The sequence below is a fragment of the Salmo trutta genome, chromosome 12 (assembly GCF_901001165.1).
Source record: "Salmo trutta chromosome 12, fSalTru1.1, whole genome shotgun sequence".
In the NCBI taxonomy this organism is placed as follows: domain Eukaryota; kingdom Metazoa; phylum Chordata; class Actinopteri; order Salmoniformes; family Salmonidae; genus Salmo; species Salmo trutta.
The window spans coordinates 14,129,675-14,148,272 of record NC_042968.1 but is presented as its reverse complement, the minus strand read 5'-3'; the positions used below and the strand labels follow the sequence as shown (position 1 = coordinate 14,148,272).

Sequence of the window (18,598 nt, the reverse complement as noted above, 5' to 3'; positions counted from 1 at the left end):
TCCCAAACTTTTTATAGTCCCGTACCCCTTAAAACATTCAACCTCCAGCTGCGTACCCCCTCTAGCACCAGGGTCAGCGCACTCTCAAATGTTGTTTTTTGCCATCATTGTAACCCTGCCACATGCACACTATACGATACATTTATTAAACATAAGAATGAGTGTGAGTTTTTGTCACAACCCGGCTTGTGGGAAGTGACATAGAGCTTTAATAGGACCAGGGCACAAATAATAATATAATAATAATCAATCATTTTGCTCTTTATTTAACCATCTTACATATAAAACCTTATTTGTTCATCAAAAATGGTGAATAACTCACCACAGGTTAATGAGAATGGTGTGCTTGAAAGGATGAACATAACTTTGTAATGTTGAGTTGTATTGGAGAGAGACTCAGTCTTAAATCATTTTTCACACACAGTCTGTGCCTGTATTCAGTTGTCATGCTAGTGTGGGCCGAGAATCCACTCTCACATAGGTACGTGGTTGCAAAGGGCATTAGAGTCTTAACAGCGCGATTTGCCAAGGCAGGATACTCTGAGCGCAGCCCAATCCAGAAATCTGGCAGTGGGTTCTGATTTAAATAACATTTTCACAGAACCGCTTGATGCAATTTTGATGAGGCTCTCTTGTTCAGATATCGGTAAGTGGACTGGAGGTAGGGCATGAAACGAATCCAGTTGTTTGTGTCATCCGTTTCGGGAAAGTACCTGTGTAATTGCGCACCCAACTCACTCAGGTGCTTCGCTATATCACATTTGACATTGTCCGTAAGCTTGAGTTCATTTGCAACAAAAAAATCATACAATGATGGAAAGACCTGTGTGTTGTCCTTGTTAATGCAGACAGAGAAGAGCTCCAACTTCTTAATCATAGCCTCAATTTTATCCCGCACATTGAATATAGTTGCGGAGAGTCCCTGTAATCCTAGATTCAGATCATTCAGGCGTGAAAAAACATCACCCAGATAGGCCAGTCATCATGCAAGTGGTCAGACAAGTAAAAACTTTAAGCTCGTCTCTCAATTAAAAAAATCGTATCAATACTTTTCCCCTTGATAACCAGTGCACTTCTGTATGTTGTAAAAGCGTTACATGGTCGCTGCTCATATCATTGCATATTGCAGAAAATACACGAGAGTTCAGGGGCCTTGCTTTAACAAAGTTAACAATTTTCACTGTAGTGTCCAAAACGTCTTTGTAAGGTATGCGTAACTGGCTGCAGGGAAGTCAGGCGCAGGAGAGCAGAATTTGGGTAGCAAACGGAGCCCTTTATTACGGCGAACAAACACACGGCACTAAGAACACTAAACAAATACGGGTTGACATGACCCGGCGCAAACCAGTCTAACGTGCACATACACGTAACAACAAACAATTCCACACACAGACATGGGGGAAACAGAGGGTAATATACATTCAGTCTGATGAGGGAATGTGAACCAGGTGTGTGGGAAAACAAGACAAAAAAAATGGAAAATGAAAGGTGGAGCGGCGATGGCTAGAAGACCGGTGACGTCGACCGCCGAACACCGCCCGAACAAGGAGAGGGACCGACTTCGGCGGGAGTCGTGACAGTCTTCAAGCTGTCAGGCATTCCCTTGGCGGCAAGAGCCTCTCGGTGGATGCTGCAGTGTACCCAAGTAGCATCAGGATCAACTGCTTGCATGCGCGTTACCACTCCACTATGTCTCCATGTCATGGCTTTTGCGCCATCAGTACAGATACCAACACATCTTGATCACCAAAGTCCATTTGATATCCCAAAGCAGTCCAGTACTTTAAAATATCTTCTCCTGTTGTCCTGCTTTCTAGTGGTTTGCAGAAGAGGATGTCTTCCTTAATTGACCCCCATAAACGTAACGGACAAATACCAGCTGTGCCAGGCCCGCCACGTCTGTTGACTCATCCAGCTGTAACGCATAGAATTCACTGGCTTGTATGCGAAGCAGTAATTGTTTCAAAACATCTCCAGCCATGTCACTGATGAGTCATGAAACAGTTTTGTTTGATGAAGATATTGTCTGTATAGTTTTTTTGCCTTTTCCCCCAGCATTGTCCCAGCCATATCTGTGGCAGCAGGAAGAATTAAGTCCTCCACAAATGTATTGCCTGTCATAGCCACTCGGTAGCTCACCATATAAGATGCTTCTAGCCCCTTCTTATTAATGGTATCTCTACGGCTGCATCAGATTCACAACTGTCAGTGTCCATGCTAGCTGGGCTGACAACAAATGTAGATGTACTAATGCTAGCATTGGATGTGCTCGTGGAAACAGAACAACTTGTGTTGTCGACAGCTGCAGGTGTAGTACTGCTGGTAGTAGCAGTACTACCAGTAGAGCTGGTATGTGTCTTTATGGACGCGGGCCTTCCTTTTTTTTACCCATTTATCAATTTTCGAGCAAACGGAATGAGCAGCAGCTACGTTTGGCTACATTAGTGGAATTCCCGCGAGAGAGTTACGGTTCATGTGATTGGATGTTAATTATTTGACTAGGCTACCTGTATTTGACATTGTGTTGTTATTTCGCTGAACACTAGATGGTTTAATTTTATTTTTGGCAGTGAAACGAGGCTACTCAGGCGAGGGAAAAAAAACTACCAAATGTATAGCCCTGTTGGAAAATATAAATGGACTGTTTGAAAATGTGAAGAAAATAAACATTTTTTTTTTTTATGTGAATCACATTTTTATTTGGTGTACCCCCGACGGCATTGCGCGTACCCCAGTTTGGGAATACCTGATCTACACTGAACAAAAGTTTAAACGCAACATGTAAAGTGTTGGTCCCATGTTTCATGAGCTGAAATAAAAGATCCCAGAAATTTTCCATGAGCACAAAAGCTTATTTCCCTCAAAGTTTGTGCACAAATTAGGTTACATACCTGTCTGTGAGCATTTCTCCTTTGACAAGATAATCCATCCACATGACAGGTGTGGCATATCAAGAAGCTGATTAAACAGCACGGTCATTACACAGGTGCAACTTGTGCTGGGGACAATAAAATTAGCAGTTTTGTCACGACAACACAATGCCACAGATTAGGGCCTAATACATTTCTTTCAATTGACTGATTTCCTCATATGAACTGTAACTCCGTAAAATCTTTGAAATTGTTGCATGTTGCATTTATATATTTGTTCAGTATATAATTCAGTCAGTGTTAAGTGTTTTGCTTACCTGTGTGTTATGTTGTAGTGGGTTGGAGCTGGAGGAGCTGAGCGAGCGTGAGCGTCACAGCGGCACCACCCTGTGTTGTTCAGAGCCCACTTTGGAGCTGCTGGGGGTGGAGCCAGAACCACAGCACAAAAGCCGTTACCGCCTCTCCAGGACCGCCAGCGAGATGCTCACTGACCGGTACTGACATACACCTTACAATGTTCCCATAAGATCTCTACAGTTGACATGCTACAGACTCCAGCTTCAAGCCTGATCGACTCAGACTGCCAACTGTCCCCACGTATCAGCTTGTGTATGTCCTGCGTGTATGAACTGTACTGACCCCAATGTCTCTATACCTCTAACTCAGGCAGTTCTTTGTGGAGGAGCTGGTCCAGTCTAGAGAGTTTTACTCTTCTCAGAACCGCCTGCTGAAGCTGCAGTTTGCCCTGTACAACCTCCTGGCTGCCAACTCAGAGCTGGTGTGCTACTTCATCATCGTGCTCAACAACATGGTGACGGCCTCCGTCATCTCAGTGGTGCTGCCCATCCTCATCTTCCTCTGGGCCATGCTGGCCGTGCCACGCCCAACCAAGAAGTTCTGGATGACCGCTATTGTCTACACTGAGGTGGGTCGTTGTTGGTTTGAAAATGCTGGTACCAAGACAGAGCTGGTTTATGGATTGTTATTGTTGCGCCGATGTAGTATGGTAGTCCACACCTATGCAAGCCCGATGAGACATGGTAAGCATCTGCACCTGTGCATTGGCTATCTTCTCCCTCCTATTGTCTTCGTTGGCTAAAGTGGTGTAAACATTGCGTAAGATGTGAAGTATGTAATGTGTAAGATTGTTTTTTATTGAACATCTGGTGTAAACCAACGGTAGAAACCAAATTGCATTCCAGATTTCCAGCCCTAATTTAGGGCTTTATTCCACTCTGTTCCCGTTCCAGGCTGTTAGCTTTTATAAAAATAAATACAAATAATATTTAACAGATGGTCATGTATTAGATACGTTTCTTTATGTTAAACTATGTTTCCCTCTGCATTGTTCTGGTTTGTTCCGGTTCTACTCAGGTCATGGTGGTGGTAAAGTACCTGTTCCAGTTTGGTTTCTTCCCGTGGAACAGTGTATATGAGCTCACGCTGAACGAGGACAAGCCTTTCTTCCCACCTCGTATCCTGGGCCTGGAGAAGACCGATAACTACATCCGTTATGATCTGCTGCAGCTGCTGGCTCTCTTCTTCCATCGCTCACTGCTACAGGTATACCAGCCCACCATTCAACTCTCAGCCATGACTCTGTTGGCCTTGACATTTATAATCATACGTTTATACCACAAGATTTGGATTCAATACTCATAACGTTTTTGTTTCTTCACTGTCTCTCATCAGCGGTATGGCCTGTGGGACCAGGAATGTGCTCTGGAGGAGAAGCCCTCACGGCCATCAAAGGAGGCCAACAAGAAGGAGGAAGGAGAAGGGGTGGAGGTCCTTGTCCATCCCAGCCCAGGACCCAGCCTCATGGATCTGGAGGAACTCAATCCGGACAAGAACCAGAAGGCCGAACCAGAGACTGAACCAGAGCCCAGCACCAGCGTAGCCCCTACCCCAGAGCCGCCCCCCAGCCTGCCTGTGGAGGGACCCATGAAGAAGGGCAGCACCAGCGTAGCCCCTACCCCAGAGCCGCCCCCCAGCCTGCCTGTGGAGGGACCCATGAAGAAGGGCAGCATCATGCGCTTCCGCAAGAAAAAACAACTAAGCAAAGGTGAGTTGAAGAAACTAGCAATAGAGGGGAGAATGAAGACATTCATGAATTAAGGGCTTGTGTGTCCTTATGACTGCCACCTCAGAGTTACAGTGAAATGATTTGTATTCTGTTTGGATTCTAGAAGCCTTAGATATCAAGGCTGAGAAGAAGGAGCAGAAGAAGAAACAGAAGGGTAAGCGTAGAGAGGCAGCCAGTAAGAAGCTGATAGCAGTGGGAGAGAAGATCAAGCACTTCACCATCACCACGTAAGTACACAGGAGTCACTCACTGGAGAGCTTGTCAGACAATACAGACGTCACATAATTACATAACCAGTGGATTCTATAATGTTATTATGGTTTGCAAATCATTCTGTGGGGTTTGATTTGCATTTAGAATTGTACTTGGTTGTGACACGATTACTGTGCTGTATGAATCAGCGGACCTCTATAATCTTGCCGTATTTGGGCATGAGACGGTGATTTGATTTCCCAATCTTCTTTGTAGTGTGCGGAATGTCTACAAGCCTTGTCACGAATTCATCAGCGACATTTTACATGCGCCGTACCGTGCTGCCACTGATGTCTACGCCCTCATGTTCCTCACGGACGTGGTGGATTTCATCATCATTGTCTTCGGTTTCTGGGCCTTTGGAGTGAGTACTGTTTACATGACTGCAATGAAATTCACTTTGTGTACGAGGCCACTCTTGACCCACAACCTATTCCTATACCTGCGCCGGCAAAAGGCTCTCAAACCTCTCAAACCTCTCAAAACAGTTCCGATATCGTATTACTCATTGTTGCGTCACCACCTACATGTTATTCCGATTAAACCATCAAAACGCCATCTTTAGAAGCTCTGTGCTTGGTCACAGGACACTATAACAGTGTTCTGTGGACTTAACGGTTCGCCCATTGTGCCTCAGAAACACTCGGCCGCAGCAGACATTGCCTCCACGCTGTCAGAGGACCAGGTGCCCGAGGCCTTCCTGGTGATGCTGCTCATCCAGTTCAGCACCATGATCATCGACCGAGCCCTCTACCTTCGCAAGACCGTCCTGGGCAAGCTCATCTTCCAGATCATCCTGGTGTTCGGCATCCACCTCTGGATGTTCTTCATCCTGCCTGCTGTCACTGAGAGGTGAGGAAGAGGAAGGTGTGTCCGCAGAGTGATGCATCTCCTTACATCTTGTCTATTTAATCACGCTTAGGACGATATGTTTGTCTGTCTTCGTGATGTTCAACAGTCCTTAAGCGGTGTGCCTATTGCATCATTTCTCTGAGGTGCATACTGGAGTGTCTCTCTCTCTCTGTCCTCTCAGGATGTTCAGTCAAAACTCGGTGGCTCAGCTCTGGTACTTCTTCAAGTGTATCTACTTTGCCCTGTCGGCCTATCAGATCCGCTGTGGCTACCCCACCCGGATCCTGGGCAACTTCCTCACTAAGAAGTTCAACCACCTCAACCTCTTCCTCTTCCAGGGGTGAGTCTGTCCATTCAGAATCTCCTCCTCTGCCACACCATGTAATATGTTTGAGTCAGGGAGTCTCCCTGTTCAGGGAGGTGATGGGATGAGGTTGGTTACTGGTACAGGGTGATATTGTCTGTCTGTCTCTCAGGTTCCGCTTGGTGCCTTTCCTGGTGGAGCTCCGGGCAGTGATGGACTGGGTGTGGACTGACACCACTCTGTCCCTCTCCAACTGGATGTGTGTGGAAGACATCTACGCCAACATCTTCATCATCAAGTGCAGCCGTGAGACAGAGAAGGTACAAAGACCTCTAGGTTACAAATGTAGTTGATAAAATCCCTTGCTGTCTGTTGTAGTATGTGATTAGGACAGCAGTTCTTACAGCTGGTTCCTCTTCATCCTCAGAAATACCCTCAGCCCAAAGGCCAGAAGAAGAAGAAGATTGTGAAGTATGGGATGGGAGGACTCATCATCTTCTTCCTCATCTGCATCATCTGGTTCCCGCTGCTCTTCATCTCATTGGTCAGATCGGTTGTGGGCGTGGTCAATCACCCTGTGGATGTCACAGTGACCGTCAAGCTAGGAGGATATGAGGTAATTACATGGGGGAATTATAGTGAGCACAGTTTACACTCTAATGGGCAGCGGACCCATGCTGCCCATGGTCATCTTCAACGGCAAGTCTGGTCCAGCACTAAAAAGCAAGCAATGGAGAATCTATGGAAGATACATTTGATATGTGCTCATGTTAGTTGTTGTACTGAAACGTTAACCATTGTCCCTCTCCATAGCCCTTGTTCACCATGAGTGTCCAGCAGCAGTCCATTCAGTCCTTCACTGAGGAGGACTACAACAAACTCACCACCAACTTCTATGACAATGCTGTACGTAATACCTCCAACTCTAATGTAAAGAGCTCAACTCATTTCCTTCCCTCGGGCGCCCTGTTTTAGAATATAATTAAACAAATTGTGTACAACTGTGTGACTGTGAGTAAGTGATCCCTGTTGAATGATGAATACAACAAACATGGATTTGAGCTCTGCTGCTCTCCATTTGCCTCCGCGGTAGGTAGTTGTAACTTCTGTCTGTGTGTGTGTCCCCTGCAGAGGGCTATGCAGTTCATCACCCTCTACAGCTATGAGGACATAGTGACAGCTAAGATCGAGGGCAGCTCAGGGTCAGTGTGGAGGATCAGCCCACCCAGTCGACAGGAGGTGGTCAAGGAGCTGCTGGGCAGCCCTGTGGACATGACCCTACGACTAGCCTGGACCTTCCAGAGGTCAGCTGGGTGGGGTGTGTGTGTGCATGGGTGTGTGTGTGTGTGCACCTGTATGTGTATGCACCTGTTTGTGTGTGGGTTTTAAGTAGTTGCCCTGTGGTTTTCTATATTTCATATATTTTTGTCTGTCTCTTTCTTCAGGGACCTTGGCAAGGGTGGCACTGTGGAGCACACATCTGACAAGTACTCCATCGATCTGGATCCAGGCAACCCGGTCAGAGCAGACCTGGCTTCCCTGCTAGTGGGGAACCGCACAGACCCAGTGTATGTTCTGCTCTCCGCTCAAAGTCAAATATAGTATTTACATTTCTGTTGTTTGACATCCTGTCCTGAATTCTGTTTGACATTATCTGTACTGTTTTTTTTATCAGACGTGTGCCTCACATGTTCCCCAACTATATCCGAGCACCGAACGGAGCCGAGGCCAAACCAGTCGATCAGCTGTATAAAGGTCAGAGCGGCTTTTATGTATAAACACCCTTCTTGCCATACAGTACTTGAAATATAGACGGGTTAGCTGACAAGGTTACCAAAACGATGCGTACACTTGAAAGGGGCAGAAGGCAGTGTGTTGTAATGGTTCTGGATGGTCAGATAGCTAGCAACAATGACAAGAAGCTGCCACGTGGGGAATCGTAAGTGGCTCGTTTCAGCTTGTTTGATATTGTTCTTGATACCATGTCATGTTTTGACTGGTCACGTCAACTAATATGGCAAGAATTTGCTAGCTGTAACGACTTATTTGACAGACAAGTGCTCATTGTTCAGCTTTCTTTATATTTTCAATAAACATTGGAGGCGATATATAGTTGACATGTTGTCAACAATCTAAGTCAACTCTGTCTGTTTTGCCCCCAAGTTGCACACGCATCAGTTTTGTTGCTGAACAACCAACGCGTCTATAAGGAAGCTCAAAAGTTTAAACATGGACAGTCTGTGTTACTGTCTCCCTGACACCATGTTATGTTGCAGGTGACGAGGAGGGCTACCAGGATGTGACACTGTCTCTGATGAGGGACCGCTCTCTGAACAGCACCCGTGGGGCCCAGGAGTGGTGGGACATCAGCATCGCCAACTGTCCTCCGTCCACAGGGGCCTGCGGCGTCCTACCCATGGTCATCTTCAACGACAAAGTCAGCCCCCCCAGCCTAGGTTTCCTGGCAGGATATGGGTAAGGATCTGTACCTACCCGGTTTTCTCAATGGTAGCCAAGTCCAGCTACTCTAATAGACTAGATTTACATTCAAACTATTGTGTGGGAAATGAACTGCATTCTGAATAGAAGAGAGCGCTATGTTCAATTATGCTCATTTTACACTTGTTCTCCGTTGCAGGATCATGGGTCTGTACGTGTCTGTGGTGCTGGTGATTGGGAAGTTTGTGAGGGGCTTCTTCAGTGAGATCTCGTACTCCATTATGTTTGAGGAGCTGCCCTGTGTTAACCGTATCCTCAAGCTGTGCACAGACATCTTCCTGGTCAGGGAGACAGGAGAGCTAGAGCTGGAAGAGGAGCTCTACTCCAAACTCATCTTCCTCTACCGCTCACCAGAGACTATGATTAAGTGGACAAGAGACAAGCTATCAAGTGACAATCGCTAGCCCCCCTCCCCCCCAGCTGTCCTGTCCCATTCCATCCAGAGCACCCCTGGTTGGGGCTGTCTCACTCACACACGGGGGTGCCTCTACCTGGTCTTCCTCTAAAAGACCCAATGCTAGCTCCAGTGGGTCTAGTTTCACTGTGCACTAACCCCTCTTAGCCAGGGGGAAAGGCATGTTTTGTCTGTTTCTGTACACCGAGTGCCATTTGCCTCTGCTGGTGGGCTGTACTGACAAGACAGTGAGCCAGAGGCTGTGTGACAGCCAAGGGTCTGCTCCAGTGCCTGTCCCCTGGTTATGGAAGCTTTGGCTAGGCCTCTCCAATCAGAAGGGCAGGTTAGATGCTTTGCACTTTGCCCAGACTAAAGCCAGGCTCCTCTTGTCTTATTGCCTGGGTTCCAACAGAAAGGTCGGCTTCTGAATGAGGTGTGATGGCCGGCTCAACCTACAGACACTACCCCTTAACGAAGAGCCAGGCCCCCAGACAGCTCACAGGCTGGATCCTCACTACGCTGACCAGCACAGTGTGGACTAACGCAGCGCCAAAGGGGACAATTTAAGAGGAAAAAGGACCTAAAGTAGAGTGTTTGTTTCTAATCAAAACATTATTAGATCATATTCAGCCAAATCTCTGAATCTTACTCAAACTGTTTACAAATTGAAACACTTCAGTTGGGAGGAAAGCTAACTTTGTAACAAGTTACAGGCTTATTGATGGCAAGACTTGAATCTCTTTCATTTTTTTTTTACAAGTAAAATATATTGTGATTAAATGAGAGTATAGCAACACTGTACAGAGTAAAGACTGAAACATACAAAATGTCTCCATGCTGGACTAACGCATAAGGCAACATTAGCCCCATCTCTAGAAAATGTCGGGCTAGAGTAGTTTGATAAATTGTGACACTATACAGGAAACACATCTACCATTGTGCCTTAAATCTTTCTTTCTGAATTGTTACAATATGGTTCAACCATTGCTTGAGTAGTTGCCAATATGCATAAATCTATATGCAAAAACGTCAAACCAAAACCTTTCCCTAACTTTAATAAACATGTGTTATACTTTATTGCCATATGTTTGCTCTCATTTTCAGAGAACCTGCGTGATGCTGATGGGAGTTCTAATGCAGAACCATGTAGGTTGTTGCTATGGGATCTCTGTTGTGGAAGAATAATCATTTCTATTTCCAATATAATGTGATTCAGCTCCTAAACCAATGAAAATATTGTTCATCTGTACAAATAAATGATCCTTCTGATTCCTGACATGGAAAAACAAACTGTTTCAGCATCATATATTCAATTCATTAGTTTGATTCACCACCAAGCAGTGCCATGTACAAATCATTTTGGGTGCAGTTACGATTGATTTAAATCAATCTATAGTTGTCTTATAGCCAAATAATTAATAAACTGACTGAAAATAAATAATAAAAGCAATTGGTATTACAGTTCATATTGAGACCAGCCTTGGCTGTATAGTTGCCAAGGGAACAATGTCACTGCAGTGTCTGTGCCGTTGGACTTTGTCTAGTCACACTGGGTATTCGTTATGTCACAAGGACCCATTGACCCTCGGGATGGCTTCATCCTCTAGCAGGAACTCACTGATCTCCCTCATCTGAGACCTAGACAAGTCCATAAAGAGAAGTAACAAGGTAAATAAGTGCAATTCTACTGGTAATAACTCAATATTCTATGCAGACATTATGGGCAAATTAAAAATAGCTATTGCACACGTTTTTCTTGTTTTTGAGTAAAGAATGTAGTTTTAATCTCACCTTCTCCTCTCAGCCTCTGACAGTATGTACTGGGGAAGGGCATCTCGTGTAGTCTGTAGAACAGAGAAAGGCCATGGTTCACATTGTCCTGCTGTAGTCTTTGTAAAGATTATATTGGTCATGTTTAGGAGTAATGTGAAGTGATAGATGTCCTTATCCTTACCATGTCTTTGATGGTCAGTCCACAACTGTAACACAGCAGGCTTTTAAGATCCACTGTCTCTGGCTCCCTGAAAGAACACACAACAGTATTCTATTCATTCAATAGGATCAACATCCCAAATTAAACACAGACTCTTATTGGACAAGCAACCTCAAGTTGCTTGGCACTTCACCCTAAAATGTAAACACGAGAATATACACGGTGTGTACAAAAGATGAAGAACTGCTCTTTCCATGACTGACTGACCAGGTGAAAGCCATGACCTCTTAATGATGTCACTTATCAAATCCACTTCAATCAGTGGAGATGAAGGGGAGGAGACGGGTTAAAGAAGGATTTTTAAGCCTTGAGATAATTTAGAATGTGTGCCATTCAGAGGGTGAATGGGCAAGACTAGATTTCAGTGCCTTTGAACGGGGTATGATAGTAGGTGCCAGGCGCACTGGTTTGTGTCAAGAATTGCACCGCTGCTGGGTTCAAACTCAACAGTTTCCCCGTGTGTATCAAGAATGGTCCACCACCCAAAGGACATCTAGGAAACTTTACAACTGTGGGAAGCATTGGAGTCAACATGGGCCAGCATCCCTGTGGAACGCTTTCGACACCTTGTAGAATCCATGCCCCGACGAAGTGAGGCTGTTCTGAGGGCATAAGGGGGAGGGGTGCAACGCAATATTAGGAAGGTGTTATTGTTTTGTACACTCAGTGAACATAATCCAGCTGTACAGTAATGCAAACATTGGAGACGTATACACCGGGGACAGGAGACATAAATGCCTACTGACTTAGCAGAGGGGCAGCAGCCCCCCTCTCCAGTCTCACAGCCCTGACTCTGGCCCTGGCCTGCCGAGGAGGCTGGAGGCGACCCTGGAGCTGCTGCTGTACCAGGGGTGAACCCAGGACGTGGGCCTCGCCTCTGAGACAGCTGCTCTGAGATCAGTGTGGCCTGGTAGGCAGAGAACTCCTCTACAGTACAGTGGGAGGCAGAGAGAGAGAGGGATAGGTAGAGATATTTACGTGATTAGGGTATTACAATATAAATGAAAAATACAACTCATTTCAGTACAAAATGACATGTATTTATATTTAGTGAGTACAGTACATTTCCGTGATGTCGTCTTAGTACATTGGCAGTGTGACTCACCTAGTTTAGTGTCCAAGGCACAGACACACAGTAGGCACTTAGCAGAGAGTTGTGTGTTGGTGTTCTGAGGGGGACATGCTGTGTTGAGCTTCTCACTGGTCCTGGAGGACAAACATCACAGGTGTTCAATACCAAAATCCTCAAACATTATCAACAGCTATCTTCACACGAGTCTAGATACATAACAGGCTCACTTAAGATGGATATAATATCCTTCTTTTAACAAAATCCCCTTTCAACTGTTGGTTCCACTTTTCTGGGCTCCGCTATTTACTTAACAAATAAGGAACACTCAAAATGTGCATTTATAAATCATAACAATTTTAATCAAAATACAGCTGTAGACAGAAGTCAAAGATCAAACATCCGACATACAACTGATGTCTCTCCTGAGTTCTGCCCCGAACAAAAGACAGGATCTTATATACCCAAGATCTCACCTTATGGTGGGATCTCCGATGTCAAAACTTGCATGTGCAGCTAAAAGAACAAGTTATTCTTAACACAAGGTTTCTGAGAACCTGTCTCAGCAGTATGCAAATCTGCCCTTGTTTCAGAGGAAAACAGACGCTGTCTCTCGCTATCACCCTCAGTCCCTTTTCTCACTGACGCCGGGGCTGCGGGTTCTGGCAGAGAGCTAGACACAGACAGAGGCCTCAATATTCAGTTATTCAGTGAGCATAAGTACAATGGCACGTAAGCAAATTAATAACAACAATCAATGGTGGGGTTCTTTAGAAGACCCCCAAAAATCAACTTAAACCCTACACAACAACTGTTTTCTTTACAAATACTGCACCATATAGAAGTCCTTCTTACAACTGCTTCCTAGTGTACCTTCTTGTGCTACCCATCCTCACCTGTAGATTGTGCTGACAGTAGAGGGGAAGTCAGCCTGGAGTTTGGTGACAAAGCTCTCTGTCAAGCGCTGGATGCTGGCCTTGTCTTGTGCCTGGAAGAGGCAGTGAAGAAAACTCTTAAAATACTCTGAGAAGAATACTGGCTCGGCACACAGTGCCACACTGGATGACAATGATAGTAACCAGAACACAGTCGACTCTCACCTTACAGTCCAGGCCAGGGATGAAGACTGAAGGGATGTCAAACATTCTGTTGTAATAGGCTATTTCTTTAGAGGAGTAGTCCCTCATGGGTCTGACAATGACCACGTCTCCGTAGCGAGGATCTGAGAAGCCCTGTGAACATAGCAACATTACAAAATGACACAGCTGCTGCCAGAGCTCAATACACAATGTATGCCTACGTGGGGTAATGCTACGTTGATGCATTTCGAACGGTACTTTAAATATTGCAATGGAGGGGCATAAACATAATGTTCACTATTCTACTGAGCTGAAAGAGGGGAGGTCTTTTTCCCCTCACCGTGTCCGTTGCCAGCGATGCCCCACGCCCCAGAGAGATGTTGCTGAGCAGTTTGATGGCCAGGCGGGAGCAGCTGTCCCCCATCATCACCTTGGTGTAGCCCTGCGTCCTCGCTGTGTGGAGAATCAGGTGCTGCCTAGACAAAGGCACGCGTTACATCTCAGTCATAAATGGCCTTTACACAAACTAGACCTTCAGAAGCATTTCAGACATGTTCATCCCCCATATGCTCGGATACGTAAATGGCATGTCTCGGAGATACTGTCTAGTCTCTCACCTCAGTGTATGTAGCAAATCCTCTTTGGCTGTCAGTGTCCTCACAGAGGCAAACAGTCTCTGAAGGGCTTGGGTGTGTTCAGGGGTGATGGGGCTGGTTCCTCCACTCTGGACCTCCTGCATGCGCAGACTCTGGACATTCTCCACAGAGAGGTCTGGGTGCTGGTTCTGGTTCTTCCTGGTCTGGATGAAGTGGTCCACAGCAGCTTTATAACTCGACCCAGTCTGAGGTTTTTCCGTTGCCGAGGATCCTGCCTCTAGCACTGAGCTGGGGAGACTGAGTACCGGAAACACCATGGAAAGCGAAAGTCAATAGACATGATGATGCAACTAAGAGTAGATGATGCAACCTTATGTTCTAAAATCAGTGGTTCCCAAACTTTTTATACCCCTTCAAAACATTCAACCTCCAGCTGCGTACCCCCTCTAGCACCAGGGTCAGCGCACTCTCAAATGTTGTTTTTTGCCATCATTGTAAGCCTGCCACACACACACTATACGATACATTTATTAAACATAAGAATGAGCATGAGTTTGTCACAACCCGGTTCGTGGGAAGTGACAAAGAGCTCTTATAGGACCAGGGCACAAATAATAATAATCAATAATTTCACTCTTTATTTAGCCATCTTACATGTTAAACTTTATTTGTTCATCGAAAATGGTGAATAACTCACCACAGGTTAATGAGAATGGTGTGCTTGAAAGGATGAACATAACTCTGCAATGTTGGGTTGTATTGGAGAGAGTCTCAGTCTTAAATTATTTTCCACACACACAACTGAATACAGGCAGACTTTCATGCTAGTGAGAGCCGAGAATCTACTGTCACATAGGTACGTGGTTGCAAAGGGCATTAGAGTCTTAACAGCACGATTTGCCAAGGCAGGATACTCTGAGCGCAGCCCAATCCAGAAATCTGGCAGTGGGTTCTGATTAAATTCAATTTTCACAGAACCGCTTGATGCAATTTCAATGAGGCTCTCATGTGGACTGGAGGCAGGGCATGAAAGGGATAACGAATCCAGTTGTTAGTGTCATCCGTTTTGGGAAAGTACCTGCATTATTGCGCACCCAACTCACTCAGGTGCTTCGCTATATCACATTTGACATTGTCCGTAAGCTTGAGTTCATTTGCACACAAAAAAATCATACAATGATGGAAAGACCTGTGTGTTGTCCTTGTTAATGCAGACAGAGAAGAGCTCCAACTTCTTAATCATAGCCTCAATTTTGTCCCGGACATTGAATATAGTTGTGGAGAGTCCCTGTAATCCTAGATTCAGATCATTTTGGAGAGAAAAAACATCACCCAGATAGGCCAGTCGTGTGAGAAACTCGTCATCATGCAAGCAGTCAGACAAGTGAAAATCATGGTCAGTAAAGAACTTTAAGGTTGTCTCTCAATTAAAAAATAACTTTTCAATACTTTGCCCCTTGATAACCAGCGCACTTCTGTATGTTGTAAAAGCGTTACATGGTCACTGCCCATATCATTGCGTAGTGCAGAAAATACATGAGAGTTCAGGGGCCTTGCTTTAACAAAGTTAACCATTTTCACTGTAGTGTTCAAAACGTCATTCAAGCTGTCAGGCATTCCCTTGGCTAGAGCCTCTCGGCGGATGCTGTACCCAAGTGGCGTCGGGAGCAACTGCTTGCACGCGCGTTACCTCTCCACTATGTCTCCCTGTCATGGCTTTAGCGCCATCAGTACAGATACCAACATGAGCAGCAGCTACGTTTGGCTACATACGGACCGTTAGTGGAATTCCCGCGAGAGAGTAATGGTTAATGTGATTGGATGTTAATTATTTGACTAGGCTATCTGTATTTGACATTGTGTTGTTATTTCGCTGAACACTAGATGGTTTAATTTTATTTTTGGCAGGGAAACGAGGCTACTCAGGCGAGGGGTAAAAAAACACCCAAATGTATAGCCCCATTGGAAAATATACATGGACTGTTTGAAATGTGAAGAATTTTTTTTTAACAAAAAAAAAGAAATAAACCTTGGGGAATACCCGTTCTAAATAATGACAAGCTATAATACAGTGCCTTTGGAAAGTATTCAGCCCCCTTGACTTTTTATATTACAGCCTTAATCTAAAATTGATTAAATCATTTTTTTCCTTCTCATCAATCTACACACAATACCCCATAATGACAAAGCGAAAACAGGCTTTGAAATTTTTGCAAATGTATATATATTTAAAAAAAATGAAATATTACATTTACATAAGTATTCAGACCCTTTACTCAGTACTTTCTTGAAGCACCTTTGGCAGTGATTACAGCAGAGTCTTCTTGGGTATAAGGCTACAAGCTTGGCACACCTGTATTTGGGGAGTTCCTCCCATTCTTCTCTGCAGATCCTCTCAAGCTCTGTCAGGTTGGATGGGGAGCGTCGCTGCACAGCTATTTTCAGGTCTCTCCAGAGATGTTCGATCGGGTTCAAGTCTGGGCTCTGGCTCGGCCACTCAAGGACATTCAGAGACTTGTCCCGAAACCACTCCTGTGTTGTCTTGGCTGTGTGCTTATGGTCATTGTCCTGCTGGAAGGTGAACCTTCGCCCTAGTCTGAGGTCCTGAGCAGGTTTTCATCAAGGATCTCTCTGTACTTTGCTCCATTGATCTTTTTTTATTTTACCTTTATTTAACTAGGCAAGTCAGTTAAATTCTTATTTACAATGACGGCCTCGATTATGTAAATAAAGTATCCGTTTTTATTTTATATACATTTGCAAAAAACCTGTTTTTGCTTTGTCATTATGGGATTATGTCATTATGGGATAGTGTGTGTAGATTGCTGAGGACTTTTTTAAATACATTTTAGAATAAGGCTCTAACGTAACAAAATGTGGAAAACATCAAGGGGTCTGAATACTTTCCGAAGGCACTGTACATATTTAATTCCAATGATCAAAGCTCAGTCTCACATCCCAGACAGAAGTACAAAAAAAAATCTGACCCATCTCTTGGCAGCTCACCTGCTCCAGGTGGACTATGTGGTAATGGTAATTAGTGGCTCTGAAAACTGACTCCAGTTCAGCCAATGCCCTCTTCCGCTCTTCCATGCTTTGACCACTGGCACCGCCCTCTGTCAAGACACAGTAATAGACAACCATCACACATGAGCAAGTCTAAATGGGCCAGAACCACCTGTTAAGTGACAGAAGAAAAAAAACATTGTGCCAAAGAGATGATCATCTGTGCATTACCATCTATGTAGATAATTCCAGGGACAAATCTCAACTTCTTGGGTGCGTCTCGACTCAAACCCTGAGAGAAGAAAATTGTTAATTTTCATTCAAAAAACAAAAACAGTTTGAAACCCTTAATAATGTGAAGACACGGTTAATGAGTTACATCTAAAATGTCAGCCCTGTGATATTTCAGTAATTGCAACATACAGTGTGACTACAGATCTAGGAAGACATTGGCCCAACTACCTCTTGAACCTGTGACAGCATGGAGCTAGAGGCTGGCCCTCCAGACACTGCAAGAAGAACCTACAATAGAGAAACAATGCCAACTCAGTTGTTTGATTTATGTAAGACGTTACAAACATGTTAGAGATGGATATCCAATACCTTCTCTCCTGGGAATATGACCCGGTTCTTTCCCAGCATGGCCCGGAACTTGTGTATGAAGTACTCTTTGAAGCAGCCCCTGGTCAGAAGACATACCCAAATAAATGCATTACTTTTCATTATTTGCTACAAAGAGCATATGTGCTGACAATGAGAGCAAAAAAATGCACAACTAAGTATAAATTACCACACATTTTTGCAGTAAATTCTGTGGGGTAAGTTCTTGAGACAAATACATTTAGTTTGTGATACTTGCAAAAATAAGTTCAATTAACGTTACCTGCAAAATGCATCTCCAGCTCGGATGATCAATACAGTTGTATTTTCTTTGCATTTGACACACTTCTTGGAGACACTGCGATAAAAAAAATGAATTGTGAGCGGATGGAAGCAGTTGCTACAGCAGACAACACTTCAAGTAGCTAAGCTAACGTTAGCTAGCGAGCTGAATTTACACGTGGACATTAGCTTGACTGCAGCTAAAGCAACTGGGTAATCTAGCTGTTAAATGGGCAAATAGTTTTACCGTGGGGTCACTCTGTGTTCTAGCTGTCCATTGTATTCCTCATCAACCTGGCACATGGTCGAGTTGAGCGAGTTAGCTAGCTATGTAGAGCTCTAATTTATTGTAGCTTGCTAGCTAACAATTGCAGAATGTAGCTGTAACAGTTTTCGGTTCAAGCTTGCCAGCGAGCCAGTTAAAGCTATGTGAGCAGATACGAGAGTTTTTCGAAACTCTATTTAGCTAGATAAATTCATTAGATTACTTTAGCTATTTCGAGATGTATTTAATTCAGCCTATTTCTTATAGCTGTTAAAAGGCTCGTCCTGGAATAACAACATAGCGCATTTTGATGACGTGCTAGATTCTTTACACAGTCACGTGAAGAGCGTTTTGTGGTTGGATCACTGTTCTTTTTGTGGATGTATCACATTAATCAATGTTGCAACACATATTTAAAAGAGAAAATTAGAACTCTAATAACGTAAACATT

General features: G+C 44.5%; 2 protein-coding genes across 4 annotated transcripts in view; one reads left to right on the top strand and one right to left on the bottom strand.

Annotated features, from left to right (window-relative positions):
* Positions 1-10,547, top strand: part of LOC115202970 (piezo-type mechanosensitive ion channel component 1) — a 75,272-nt gene extending 64,725 nt beyond the window's left edge. Inside the window, exons 35-51 of one of the 2 annotated variants that reach the window (XM_029767179.1) lie at positions 3,206-3,364; positions 3,537-3,795; positions 4,245-4,433; positions 4,563-4,808; positions 4,878-4,935; positions 5,060-5,183; positions 5,425-5,572; positions 5,846-6,060; positions 6,242-6,400; positions 6,537-6,684; positions 6,792-6,980; positions 7,178-7,270; positions 7,496-7,668; positions 7,810-7,932; positions 8,040-8,119; positions 8,641-8,839; positions 9,003-10,547. In XM_029767179.1, the coding sequence (XP_029623039.1) occupies positions 3,206-3,364; positions 3,537-3,795; positions 4,245-4,433; positions 4,563-4,808; positions 4,878-4,935; positions 5,060-5,183; positions 5,425-5,572; positions 5,846-6,060; positions 6,242-6,400; positions 6,537-6,684; positions 6,792-6,980; positions 7,178-7,270; positions 7,496-7,668; positions 7,810-7,932; positions 8,040-8,119; positions 8,641-8,839; positions 9,003-9,267 (2,827 nt within the window). In that variant the 3' untranslated portion in view covers positions 9,268-10,547. Of the gene's footprint in view, positions 1-3,205; positions 3,365-3,536; positions 3,796-4,244; positions 4,434-4,562; positions 4,936-5,059; positions 5,184-5,424; positions 5,573-5,845; positions 6,061-6,241; positions 6,401-6,536; positions 6,685-6,791; positions 6,981-7,177; positions 7,271-7,495; positions 7,669-7,809; positions 7,933-8,039; positions 8,120-8,640; positions 8,840-9,002 lie in introns of both variants that reach the window. The other variant, XM_029767178.1, reaches the window with a different exon arrangement.
* On the bottom strand, positions 10,220-18,449 carry LOC115202971 (cytoplasmic tRNA 2-thiolation protein 2). 2 transcript variants are annotated; one of them, XR_003880099.1, is made up of 15 exons: positions 18,130-18,449; positions 17,884-17,958; positions 17,604-17,682; positions 17,463-17,522; positions 17,232-17,292; positions 17,002-17,110; positions 14,016-14,300; positions 13,739-13,874; positions 13,420-13,551; positions 13,216-13,307; positions 12,356-12,456; positions 11,993-12,177; positions 11,212-11,278; positions 11,049-11,101; positions 10,220-10,895 (listed from the first exon to the last, which is right to left on the bottom strand). XR_003880099.1 is itself a non-coding variant. In XM_029767181.1 (15 exons), the coding sequence occupies exons 1-15, from the start codon at positions 18,183-18,185 to the stop codon at positions 10,823-10,825; spliced, it is 1,560 nt and encodes a 519-aa protein (XP_029623041.1). In that variant the 5' UTR covers positions 18,186-18,447; the 3' UTR covers positions 10,220-10,822. The 2 variants fall into 2 exon arrangements, 1 of the variants encoding a protein (XP_029623041.1); XM_029767181.1 differs by having other exon boundaries at positions 11,997-12,177; positions 18,130-18,447.
* Between the last annotated feature and the right edge of the window lie 149 nt (positions 18,450-18,598).

What these genes read in the sequence shown, in the direction of transcription:
- LOC115202971 (XM_029767181.1), bottom strand. Translation starts at nt 18,185, where the DNA reads ATGTGCCAGGTTGATGAGGAATACAATGGACAGCTAGAACACAGAGTG. An exon ending in GAACACAGAGTGACCCCACG is followed by an intron (nt 17,959 to 18,129) that starts GTAAAACTATTT and finishes TTTTTATCGCAG; the next exon opens with TGTCTCCAAGAAGTGTGTCA. An exon ending in CACATAGTCCACCTGGAGCA is followed by an intron (nt 14,301 to 17,001) that starts GGTGAGCTGCCA and finishes CATGGTGTTTCC; the next exon opens with GGTACTCAGTCTCCCCAGCT.